General features: G+C 40.9%; 1 protein-coding gene across 10 annotated transcripts in view; it reads left to right on the top strand.

Moving 5' to 3' along the window:
- The window catches only part of znf512b (zinc finger protein 512B), a 30460-nt gene that overhangs the window by 2083 nt on the left and 15590 nt on the right, over positions 1-12787 (top strand). For 6 of the 10 annotated variants that reach the window (XM_063463275.1, XM_063463273.1, XM_063463274.1 and 3 more), the window contains 7 exons: positions 435-569; positions 9182-9261; positions 9414-9542; positions 9851-10026; positions 10116-10399; positions 10493-10564; positions 12056-12190. In XM_063463275.1, coding sequence (XP_063319345.1) covers positions 437-569; positions 9182-9261; positions 9414-9542; positions 9851-10026; positions 10116-10399; positions 10493-10564; positions 12056-12190 — 1009 coding nt within the window. In that variant the 5' untranslated portion in view covers positions 435-436. Of the gene's footprint in view, positions 1-434; positions 570-5855; positions 5956-9181; positions 9262-9413; positions 9543-9850; positions 10027-10115; positions 10400-10492; positions 10565-12055; positions 12191-12787 lie in introns of those variants that run through there. The other 4 variants (XM_063463280.1, XM_063463279.1, XM_063463278.1 and 1 more) reach the window with 4 other exon arrangements.

The following is a 12787-nucleotide window of genomic DNA, read 5'->3' as shown; positions in this document are numbered from 1 at the left end:
GTAATGTATCTCACTTGACCTGAACTAGAGATCGCTGGTTTTCATAGTAAAGAAAGCTTGCACAGCTGCTCAGGAGAGTAGCTTTGTATCCCCACCCTCTCTTTGACTCACCTTTTGTCTAATGGGCAGAGCATGAAGTTAGTGTGCGAGTGAGAGTATTGATTTTGAAATGAAAACATGGAAGGTCACACCCTCATTACCACACGTGTGCCTGCGCTCAGATAACCTTCAGGCCAATAGCACTGATGGTCAACATAAAGAAGCTGCATTATTGAACAAGGAGACAGCATCATCACACGCTATTGATGCAGCGGACTTTGCTAATAATGTTTTGACAAACAATGGATTTGGATTAATGAGCAGCAGAAGCATTTCCGATATTACCTTTAGCTATGTCTCCTGTGTGTTTGTACCCCCTCGTTTGTACATTGCAGGCATGGAGAGCCCAAGTGGGCCCAAGCTTGGGAAGCTGTCCTCATCAGGGCTGTCGAGGGGCCGAACGCCCAAGCATGGACATCCCCAGGAGCAAGTTAGAACCATGTCAAGCCCTGAAAACCACAGCAAACATAGTGAGTGACGAGCCGCTACATTTTGTTGAATGAATACAGTGTGTGAGTTCAGGTTTTGTTGGTATGACCCAAGTTTGCTCCTGGACTGATTCTAGGATGAAGTTCATGAAGCGATACAGTGTGAAGAGTAGGTACTGGGTGCATACAGCATGACATACTAACACATATATGAGAACTGAATTTTTTGTTTTTGCATATTTGTTTCTTAGATCCAGCGGGTTTGCATTGGCTAAAGTTTTGTAATTCCAGCTAGTGCACTTTAGTGTGCTTTCTCAAGGATTTGATTAGCATACCATGCACGCAGGGGTCTCTGTAGCTGCTTTTTTTTTTGAATGGATTATATTTTATTAGAAATCAATGGTTTCAGGTTCAGTGTAATTCTACCCCTCTCACCACAGTAGAGCCTGGAAACTCCAGCAATTTTCCTGAGACTGCTTTACAGTGAGAAAAGCAAACAAACAAGATTTGCCAAGCACTGACACAAGTGAAACCCCAGGCCATCTGGATGGAAATGGAAGATTTTGGAAAGAGAGGGCCAGACTGGGGAATTATTTTTCAATCCAATAACCAGTAGATCATCATGACTTTGTTAATAGCGTTGGGCAGGCTTGGAAAAATGGGGCTGTTCTAATATGACCCAGTTGTTTTGGTTGCTACAAAATAGCCTCTCATTCCCAGACACACAGAGCACAAACACTAGACTAGGTGCTTCGGTTTATTTTCTTTTCATGTTATTATTCAGCCCTGTAGGCCAGAGTTTCATACCGTTGTGCATGCATGTGTTTCTGTGTATGTTTGCTTGTTGTGGTTATTAATGCAAAGCTTGTGTTGCAAGAAATGAGAGTTCAGCGACACATGGTACAAAAAAAAGTGTGGAATCCCTTTACTAAAATCTTTCTTGTATGATCTTTCATGTATTTATGACTGTCTGCAAGATCTTCCCATAGTTAGAAATAAAACACTCCTCCTCAACTTCTCATTGTGTAGAGTCTGGCAGCTGTTCGGCTGTTTTTGCTGTTGAAGTACATTTGTTTTTTGAATGACATGGTTTTCTCTGCAGCCTATTAAAGCTTTGTTTTATGGGCATTTTTTACACTTTATTACTCAGTAAATAAGAGGAGTTTATAAATCAATCAGCAGAAAGTTTGTACTGGGCTCTGCTCTGATCGATGTGAGACTAAAGACAAGAGATTAGAGACACACTTTTGGCTTAGCTTCACTAATGAATAACTCTGATGACTGCGCGTTTTACTGTGTGCGCGCGTCTTAAAGTAATACTATAACAGGTGATGGATTGGCCCTGGTTTTTATGGGGCTTTTTCAGGTTACTTAAGATTCTGCTATTTCTGTGTGTCTATTTCATTTTCTCTTTTTACACTTGATCTGTTTCGACTTGCAATTATGTTGAGCTTCTAAGTGATACCAGTAGTAGTTAGATCATGTTTGATACTGCAAGCCTGTGCTATTGTCTGTTTTAAGAATAGCTTCTGGCACAAAAGATAAGAATCTATGTTCCACTATGTCTAAGGAAGCTTAGCTGGTAACATTGCCAGCTGGTTGAGATTTATGTTCTCTAAGAACCTCAAGGAGAGAGACAGATCTTCTCCTGGAGCACATGTAGATTGTCCTGACCAATAAAAAGATGAATATAGACATAACATACAACACGGGAAATGTATAAGAAATTCTACATTTCCATTTTAGGAATATAGTTACATTTTGTACAGCAACCGGTTTGGTATATGATTCATAAACCAGTAAGATATTCATTGACTGACTGACTGTGCCAAATTATGTTTCAAACACCAAGCAATCTTTTACGATTTTCATTCTCCTTAACTTATTATTTAGAAATTTTATGGATGTTATGATGAGGAGAAATGCTACAGTGGTGATATAATGAACCTGGCACTGGCTTGTCTATCCCAGGGGGGATATGAACCTCAGTTTGGGGAAACAAAGGCATCAATATCTAAGGCTCCCTATGAAGGTTTTTCAGTCCATGCTCATTGCACACAGTGTGCTCTTCTGATAACCTCATTATCTGCCCTCATCCCACTGGTTACTTCTTCATTTTTCATTTTATGTCCATGGAGAGTTTGGACTGTTATGTTGCGTTATCAGTTCTCATGTTGGCCCATAAATCTCCAGCTGGAAACTTTGCATGATGTAATAGCGGAGAAATCCCGTCTGGCTGTTGTACTGGTGGTTTCCTGAAATCACTATGTGCTTTCATATGTGACAACAAAACCTGGGTTGTGTGCTTTCCTAGAGTGTTGTGGTTGAGCTGTCACCTTGCCACACCAGAGAAGTCACAGGAAAGAATGTGGTCCTTGAGGGTGATTTGCGCTCTGTTTCTCTCTTTTGTGCTTCAAGATTTTTCCTATTAATGTCTTGTTTGATTCTAAAGCTAAGTCATTTTTCTATTTAGATAGAACTAATGCTGTTTTGCCAAGTGCTGTAGGCCCTGAAAATAGTTACCTTTCAGCAAACATTAACCCAAGTCTAAATGAGTAAAACTTGGATATGTGTGAAAGGCCGCCCCCCTTCTTTGATGAAGAGTTGTAGCATACCCTCTCTGACCCCAGAACACACTATCCAGTCGGCATGTTCTGTGTAAGAGGAGATGAGCGCTCCAGATTTGTTGTTGTATGGTAACATAAGTGGGTTAGGAGGGGAGCTGAGAGTGTGATAAGTTTTATGCTTGTGGCTGTGTGTGAATGATAATGTGCTATTTGGTGCCATTTGTTTGTGTTTATGTTTATGCATCTGTTCGTGCCTGTGTTTGCCCTAGCATGTGTGTTCTCATGCTACACTTGTCTACTCTGGCTGTGGGGACCTTCTTTTCAGGTCCACAGTTGCTCTCTATTGACCCGGTATATCTGCGTCAGTATCCGTCCATCAGTCTCTTGCTTTTCCTCTAAATGTGCTGCTTTTTCAAGCTTTCTCTCACTTACTTGTTGTCCAGACGTGACTGTCATTGCTCACTGTTCTGTCCTTCCTCAACCTCGTCAACTATTTCTTGTTTACCTATTAGCAGTGACTTAACCTCACTATTCCTGCCACTTTCCATTCCTTCTTCAACCTGTTCCCAACCATTACCCTCACTTCTGGTCTTCACTCTAATCACATTTCATCTTTGTTACATTTTCTAGGGACTTCCTCTTAATGACCTGAGTCTATCAAATCAGTAAAATAACAAAAGATCAAATCAATAAAAAGCTATAGATTGAGACTGTTTGTTTTTGGGTAGAAATTGAATTCTGGTGCTTTTCTCAGCCTGATGCTATACCTCGTTTTGAGGAGAGTCCTTTGTCATCTTTGTCACACCTTTACTTAGCAGACTTGTGGATGGTTGATGAGAAGGAGTACAGGGAAATGGGAGAGGAGAGAGATTGAGTTGGTGAGTCACTGTCCATAAGGAGGGTATTGCAAACAGTCTGTAGCAGGCATTCTCTCTCTGGCACACATATAAAGTGCTGGATGCCCTCTTGCATAAGCTTATTTTGTTGTTGTTATGTTTTTTTTTTCCCAAGTGTGTCTGTATATGCTGTGCATCAATTGTAAACTCCCCAGTGATTGGTCAGTTCTCCATTATCCCTCAGGTTTTATCTAAAACTGTTGCGATTTGATGTCACTAAACATGGCATTGGCTGTGGGCCAAATAAGTATCAAGTAATTCATTGAGTTTCCAATAATATGAAGCATGCTGTTGATGTGGAAGGCTGTAAAATCAATACAGGTCTGAAGAAGCTGTTGAGGTACAATGAGTCACCAGATTATGTAGCAGAAATCTCAAGCCTGAGCTCTATTCTTGGCTGCTTTACGTGTGGTTTAGTGGTGGAAGTAAACTGATATTCTACCACATGTCTGTGTAGTGATCCCTGGCCTCTCAAACAAAGTGATTCCCCATACAGTAAGTCTGCGGGCAATAAAAATTGGCATTCATTAGGACACTGAAGAATCTCCCAGTCTAACTGTTTTCACTAAGACTGAGTGACTAGTGCAAGTATAGAAATAAATGTAATTATGTTATATATCCATTTTCTTCCACTTGCACAATTCAGGGTCATAGTTGGAGCCTATTCCAGCTGTCCACCCCAGACAGGTCACCAGTCTATTACAGAGCTAAAACAGAGAGGCAGATGTCCATTCAAGCTCACAATTGCACCAATGGACAATTTAGAATCACCAGTTAACCAAACGTGTTTGGGTGGTGGGGGGAAACCGTAGTGCTCTGAGAGAACCCTTGCAAGCAAAGGGAGACGATGCAAATGTCACACAGAAAGACCTCCAGTCAACCAGTGGTGTCAAACCAGGAGCTTTTTGCTTTGAGGCAACAATGTTAACCACTGGACCAACAACTCTCCCTGAATAATGTAAGTGATAGCAAGTGCCACAGTGTATGCCAGCACTCAGAATCGTTTAATATTAGGAAATAGGTGAAACAAATAGGAAGGTGGTGCCACTAGACAAAAATCCGAAAGTAACCTTTCAGCATATAATAAATCGAGTTGTCTAAGAGGAGTTTTTACTCCTGCAACTACTTTCGGCTCTGTTCTGCCCCATGATAGGGAAACTTTGGCTAATCTGATCTTTTTTGGAAAAGAACAGTCAAATAGTGTGGCGTAGTATGAAGAAAAAGTTTGGGTATAAAGCACCCCACTGTGCAGTGGGCTAAGGAGAGGGCATTCTTAGAGGAAAGCTGGATTTGATTTCTTTGTAAAGCCATAAGTCAACATTGGCATTATTTTAATACATACCAACACATACATATCAAACTGGCAGGGTGGAATGGGGCTCAGAAGAGAGAAGGAAAAGCTGTGGAAGGCGGGACATCTACTTTCAAATTCTGGTCCTTTCCTAGATTGCTGCCAACAGGAACTCTAATTTATTTTGCAAATAAACCAGTGGAGCTCCACCAGATTCTTTTATTTGTGGTTGTGTCCACTTTTCAGTTAAGGCAACCCAGAGCAAAGGTATATTTTCTTGCAATGCTCTATAAATTATACAGATTTATAAACATTGCTACTGATGAATTGCTGTTTCCTTTCCATTAAAAAAATAATGAATTTTGACAGATTAGTTAAATGTTTGTGTGTTTCAACAAGTGGATGTATGTAAAAGATTAAGCTCAGATGGTTACACAAAGCAAGAGAGAGAAAGGAGGGAGGGGAGAAAAAGACAGAGAGAGAGCGAGAGAGAGATAGAGAGAGGAAAGACTAAGACGGAAAGTGAGAGCCAGACTCACTGAGACTCTGGGGTTTTTTTCAGTTAGCTGTATCAGGGTAGTAAGACTTGTCTGGTGTTGCTCCACCTCACTCCTTACTCACTGTCTGGAATCAGGCCTGACTGTGAGGGAATATAGGAACGTCTTCAAAAGGAGGTGTGTATATAAATGGAACAACTGGTGTGTGTGTGTGTGTGTGTGTGTGTGTGAGAGAGAGAGAGAGAGAGAGAGAGAGAGAGAGAGAGAGAGAGAGACAGAAAGAAGGAGGGAGGAAATGAGAGAACATAATGTAAAATAGCATATAAATATGTGCGTGTGCTTGTATAAAAGCGGTGAACTGTTGCTAAATCAAATGTGTGAAGGAAGGAAACAGTAAGCAAGAAGAAGTTAAAGCACAATAGACAAAAATTTATAGCAGAAACAGAGATGTTAGTAAGGTCCTGTGGTTGCATTCACTATAAAAGCTGCACAGCTTGCACATGCTGTACAGTCATCTGTTAGTGCGTTTGCTCTGCAATGAGTCCAGGTGTATTCGTTTATACATCTAGCGTCTGTTGAGATTGAGGAAGTACTGTGTCTTGTCTTTTTTTCATGAAGTAGCATGAGTGGTGAGTGATGTTGTTTGTGTGTTGTCTTTCTAAACTACAGTATGTCTAAAACCAACTGTGAAGACACAGACAAAGGCTCCTGTGTGACTGTTTGTCAAGGAAAACAAATGACTGTTCTGTGTGTGTATGTATGTGTGTACATTTGTGGGTAATGTGTGAACCCTTGCACTCAGGGAGAGCAGTTGCAGGCGTAGCTAGGAGAACTCAGAGGTTATTTGAGATCATTAGACAGCTGCCAACACTCCTGGTTCTCTTCTCTTCTCTTCTCTTCTCTTCTCTTCTCTTCTCTTCTCTTCTCTTCTCTTCTCTTCTCTTCTCTTCTCTTCTCTTCTCTTCTGTCAGTGTTAACCATTCTCTTCGCTTCTGTGAGTGTTAACCAGTCTGCAGCAACAGTTGCAGACAGCTGGGAGCGAGTCACACTCTGACATTAGTTGAACAGCTGTTTTATCCCTATGGTCTGCGCCTGAGAACTGGGGTTTAGATTTGCCACAATAGACCTGCTTTGTTTCCTACCAAGACAATGGTTGTGATTGCCTGAATGTTTGAGCACAAGTGTGCTAGCCATAGTCATACAAACAAAATAAAATGTATAAAAACATTTTATTGTGTGTGCACAGTTCACCCCAGAAAATCAAGCTTTTTTAAAAAATTCTTTTTGCTCTAACTTTTGCCAGCATGTGCACTGCTGTGGCTTTGCAGTGTGATTTTTGCCTGTTTGCACTGTAGCCTGCTGCATGTGGGCCTAATTGTTACTGCTTGCTGTAAAGAGGCCTCTGATAATGGTTACTAAGACAAGTGGATCTTATTCCCATAGCAACAAGAACATATCTTTCCCAAGAGCAGAATTCATTAATTATGCCTTTCTTTTACAAGACCTTTATTTTCTAAGACAGGAATTAGAATGCATGCTCAATTTCCTCCTCAGCATAAGAGCTGCACCGCCGACTGCATCACCTCTCCAGCTGCTACCCAGACAGCTAATAGAGAAATGCTCTGTCGCCTGGAGAATATTAATACACTCATATCCATGCAACCACATCTCGCTCACACTCGGTAGTAATGGTTTTGTGTACTTGTTTGCGTGTCAGTGTGCCCTGACGTGTGTGTTTACACCTTGTGTCATCAACTATTCCAAAACACAGTCAGTATTGCTTTGCTACTTCTTATTACATTTTATTCAGTCTTGCTTTATTTTCAATCTACCTTATTATTGTGAGTATGAAGTAAAATGTTGCATATAATCTGCCTGCATATGTTTGTATCTGTGTTTCCCAACTGAGAGAGGAAAAAGAAGACAAATGAGGGAAAAGGGAGAGAGCTGATACTGTGTAATAAAACACGAAGGGAAATGGGCAGGGGAGGCCATAGTAGGTTAGTCCTCGTGTGCTTCTTATACACATTAACATCCCTGATATAGAGAGTTGTTTTTGAAGGGGTCAAAGGGTGGCTTTTGCTAACACAAGCTGTTTTTTGTAAGAGAAATGATGGCATTAAGTCAATTCATTTATCTGATGAAAAATTATCCAACCATTTTGTAATCCTGGTAGGCACACAGTGTGCTCTGATCCAGTTTGGGACCTGCTGCAAATGGGCAGCACTAGGCATGTGCATGCTGCCTTGGCTTGTCAATTTGCAGGAGAAGAAAATAGTTAGCAGAAAAAAATGTTATGGTGATGTGAAAGAGATCTAAAAAAAAAAGTGCATTCCACTTCACAACACAATACCATCTTCTCTTCTGTAAATAGATTTTATGTCACTGAAGCATCTCTTGAAGCGTCTTTGTTTCCTGCTTATTTCTACTGTTGCTGTTGGGTCTTGTCAGATTAATGCAGAGTAAGTTGAGAGAACATGTAAAGCCATATCATTTTGTAGAGCAAAGTACAGCTACCTGGAGCACTATGATTCAGTGTTATGCTCAATCAGAGTTATCCACCTCTGCAATTCTCTTCTCTTCCTCAACATCCTGTGCTCTCCTCTTCTTCCTTTGTCAACCCCCCTCCCCTTCTTCCACATGCATACACTCATCTTCAGCTCTTTCCGCCTTCCCTCTCTCCTTCAAGGAGCAGTGTATAGAGGGAATAGAGTGCAGGGCTGATAGTGTGGAGGTCTAATTGCACCCGAGAAGAGAGCAGTGATGAGCCAGTGGAACCGTAGAGAGACATTGGAAAGGGTGTGAGCAAAGAAAGGGAAGAAAAGTGAGAAAAGTAGACATGGGGTGAGAAAGAAGTAAAGCAGCAGCATGAGAGATGGAGGGAATGAGCAATAGAGAGCACATAGAGAGCTGAGGCAGTCGGTCTGCAGTCTGCTGTGTCAGAGGTCCATGCAGGCACTAGCGATTTATAGCTGATCTGTTTGGCTCTACATAAGGCCTTTGCCCAGGCTGCCTCATTTTTCCCTCACTTACACACATAATCGTGGACATCCATTCTGTGTCCCTCCACAGAAGAGGCTAACATTTGAACAATGGTCACAGTTAAACCTAAACACTGTATAACTTTGCATTTGTTTGTTTTTCTTCAGAAGTGTTAGTGTTCATACTTATTTTGCAGTTTTGGTGAATACAAATCTATTCTTCTAAATCTCTTTGTGATATCTCAAGAGCATATCTAGACATGGCAAGTCAAATATAACTAGGCTCGTTAGGTCAATAACAAAGAAGGTCCAAATGAAACTTCAGGATTTTAGGTATTACAGAAATTTTTATTTTATGGATATGAAGTGCTGGCAGTAGATTGTTTTTAGCTCTGATGTGGCTTTCTTTCTCGCTTTGCCAGGTCCAGTGTGTGATGAGCCAGCAGAGGGGAAGCGGAAAGGTCGTCCTAAAGCAGAAATGCAGGAACTGAGAAGCATCCCTGTGAGTATTTCTCTTTGAAATGAGTGGGTACTTGAAGTGGGCTTCATTTTTCTTGCACAGTAGGCAGCTCCCCATGAATATTCACAATATACAGTGCTATATAGCAATAAATCTGGCGTGGATTCAACTCTCTCTTCCTCACCCCTGATCAGGCCCATATGATAGTACAATGGAAGGAAGAGTTTAAGCGGCACTCCAGGGTAAAATGTCCGTGTTCAGGCTGCTGGTTAGAGTTTCCCAGCATCTATGGCGTCAAGTACCACTATCAGCGCTGCCAGGGGGTGAGTCACTAGCCTCTGCTCTTTCCTGCCACAAGGCTGTTTATACCTTTATGCTTCAGAGTAGACTTGTAGCACTGGACCACTTTATAGGAGAAACCCATCCGATAGGGGACCGTTTAATAATTCCAGAGAATATATAATGGCCTTATTACAAACCTGAGCAATTATTAAGGCTTTGTCAAAAACCTAAGATTAGTCAGCTGGAGGGGTTTTTTTATTTTCTTTTTTGTAACAGCTACCCACTGTCATTAGATTTTGGATAGGGAGAGAACTCACTTTGAATCTCCTCTTCGTATGTCTGCATCCAGGCCACCGTAGCTGAAAAGCTGAGTCATGGCTGTCCCTACTGTGAGGCCGTGTTTGCCACAAAGGTGCGTCTGCAGAAACACAAACTGTGGAATCACCCAGAGAGAGTCAGCATGGAAACCAAGGACGAGCAGCCTAAGCTTCAAAAGACTTTTGTGAAGTCCAGCACTAAGAAAAGGTGACTGAGATATAGCTCAAATTCCTAACCAGATTGAGTCACTTAAAGATAACTGCCTAAAACTGTCCTGTCTCATTCTGTGAATTCAGGCCCATGGAGATCAGTCCCCCCTCTCCTGTGTTCTTCAAAGTGAAAAAGACCCATGAAGTGTCCACACCCTCTCAGAATGGGGAGCTGGCCTACCAGAAAAATGAGAGGAAACAGCACAGCCACAGCCAGCCTTCACAACAAATTCACCAGACCCTGCCAGTCCAGCCTCACTCCCAGCAATCTCATTCCCAAAGCACGTCATCTGATGCAGGAGGAAGTGAAAGCGAGGGGGGCAGCCTTCCCCCTTCTTTTCCTGACGAAGACCCAGAGCGAATGAAGCACAGTAAGATTTCAACATGCCATTTGAAATGTTCTCAATTATATGCTTCCAGTAGATTTGTATAACCATTATGCACTGTTTTTCCTCCTGCACTAGGACGAAAGCAGAAAACACCTAAGAAATTCACTGGAGAACAGCCCTCAATATCTGGAACTTTTGGATTGAAAGGTAGATACCTTTTATTAAAAGGAAAACATGTTGGTTTGTTTTAGTGAAAACTTGAGCATGATAAAGAATTTTGTGATGTAATTTCACATGCCACTGTAGGGCTGTTCGATATAACGATATATATCGGATGACGATATAAAAACATCTATTGTTTCATTTTACACTATCGTTTGTTTCGTGGTGTTGCAAAATAAACTGTTTATGGCAATATTTTTTCATGGTTTTGATGGTCACTGTAGTGGCTTATATTAATTTCTTAAAGTTCTCTCTTTCTCTTATATTTAATATAACCACACTCTGGACGGACAAGCGCCTGTTTTTATGCGTTGTCGTTAGCAACAACGACGGTCCGCTTGTTTATTTTCCACATAAACCTTTCACAATAAAGCTCAAGATCCTGTTGAGACTTTTCAAAATAAACTGAATCACGTGAAAGAGTATGCAGAGTGTTTACGGATGAGAAGCAAAAAAGAGCCGCCAGGTGCTAAAAAATAAACCTTAGATTCAAACGTTAGAACAGGCTTCACCCGCAGCACGCCGTGTAATAAATACTCACAAAGAAAACGGCGGCCGCTACAACTTATGTCTAAAAATTTATAGTTTCATGCATCGATTAAAACACTCGACTCCAGGTACACGACGCCCAGCTGGAAACACTTCACCAAGTCGAGCTGCCCTAGATTCACAGAATTTACAGAAAATGTTAAATTTCTGTGATTTATATCGTTATCGGGACGATAGATGTCTTATATCGGGATATGAGATTCTGGTCATGTTGCACAGCCCTATGCGACTGATATAATAAAAATATGAGACAGAATAGGTTTTTTATGTATGCTGGTTGATTTACAACAGACCTTAGGAGCCCTTTGCTAATTTACTTAAATATTGAGTTCCAGAGTGGACAAATGTGCCACTGCTGGGAGTAGGGACTCCAAAGAACTTTATTACATTATTAGTTATGTAAGTGACTGAGATTGCTCCCTGCTGCCACTGATCAATGGTGCTGTTTTTTTACACAGTGCTAATGTAGCAACTGTAGAGATGTCTCATATCTGGCTAAATTAATCAGTGACTCACACATCAAGCACACATTGCATACGCATATTTTTTTCAGCCTTTCTTTGTCTCATTCACATATATGCTGAAAATGCTCAGTGACTCATATAGCATACAGAGGGCTGTAAACTACTTACTATCACCTGTCAGACAATTCATCTGCAGCTCACAGGCGCTGTCTTTTGCTGTCTTTTAGTCTGCTTGTCATTGATTTGGTATAGTTCAAAACAACTTCCATTTTCAGCCTCCTTTTTTCAATTTATAGTCAGTATCAACTTTCTGTTTTTAGTATCGTGTTCTTGTTTGGTTTGCCCTACATCTGTCCCACTCGCATTTCTCACTTTATCTTCTATACTTTCAGTTTGAATTTTAATCACTAGCGTGACTGTCTGTGTATATGTGTGTGTCTGCGTGTGCACATGTGTGTTGTAGGTATGACTAAGGTAGAGGAGAAGCTGAAGGCAGGCCGTGTGAAGAGACCAGAGGGGAGTGGGTTCACTGAGGAGGCTCAGAGAAGACCTTCGTCAGTTCAGCCCTCCAGAAAAGACTCGGCCACAACAAGCTCTGGTGAACACCAAGATCACATTTTTTTAAATTAATCATCCATCTATCTAGCCATCCACACATCCATCCATCCAGCTATACATTTTCGTATCTACCTGTCCAATTCAGGGTTTTGGGGGGGCTGTCATAAGGCTAACACAGAAGCTAACACATTCATGCTCACTTCACACCTACAGCCAACCAAGTTTATTAACTAAAAACTAAAATTAGGTATGAAAAAAATTAGTTGACTAAAATAACAATAAAAATGTATAAAAAAAATTAAGACTATCTTAAAAAAATAGTGAACTTGAAAAACTAATTAAAATAAAAATACAGCAAAAGTAGCCTTAGTTTCAGGATCTGTTAGTTTGGTATAAATGTTATTATAGCTTCCTTGATTGGGCATTGATGGGCATGTTTGAACATTTAAACTAACTAAAAGAAAACCAAAACTATACATTTTCAAACAGTAAATGCTAAACTGAAATGAGAAACCCATTCTGGAAAATAGCTGAAACTAGAATTGGAACTAGAAAATACACTGATCACTCTGCCACCAACTTAGAATTACCAGTTAACCTAACATGCATGTCTTTGGAGGAAGCCAGAGTACTTGGA

This window comes from Pelmatolapia mariae, linkage group LG20, assembly GCF_036321145.2.
Source record: "Pelmatolapia mariae isolate MD_Pm_ZW linkage group LG20, Pm_UMD_F_2, whole genome shotgun sequence".
Taxonomy (NCBI): domain Eukaryota; kingdom Metazoa; phylum Chordata; class Actinopteri; order Cichliformes; family Cichlidae; genus Pelmatolapia; species Pelmatolapia mariae.
Note: the sequence above shows the minus strand (reverse complement) of the source record. Positions and strands in the feature narration are given on the sequence as shown.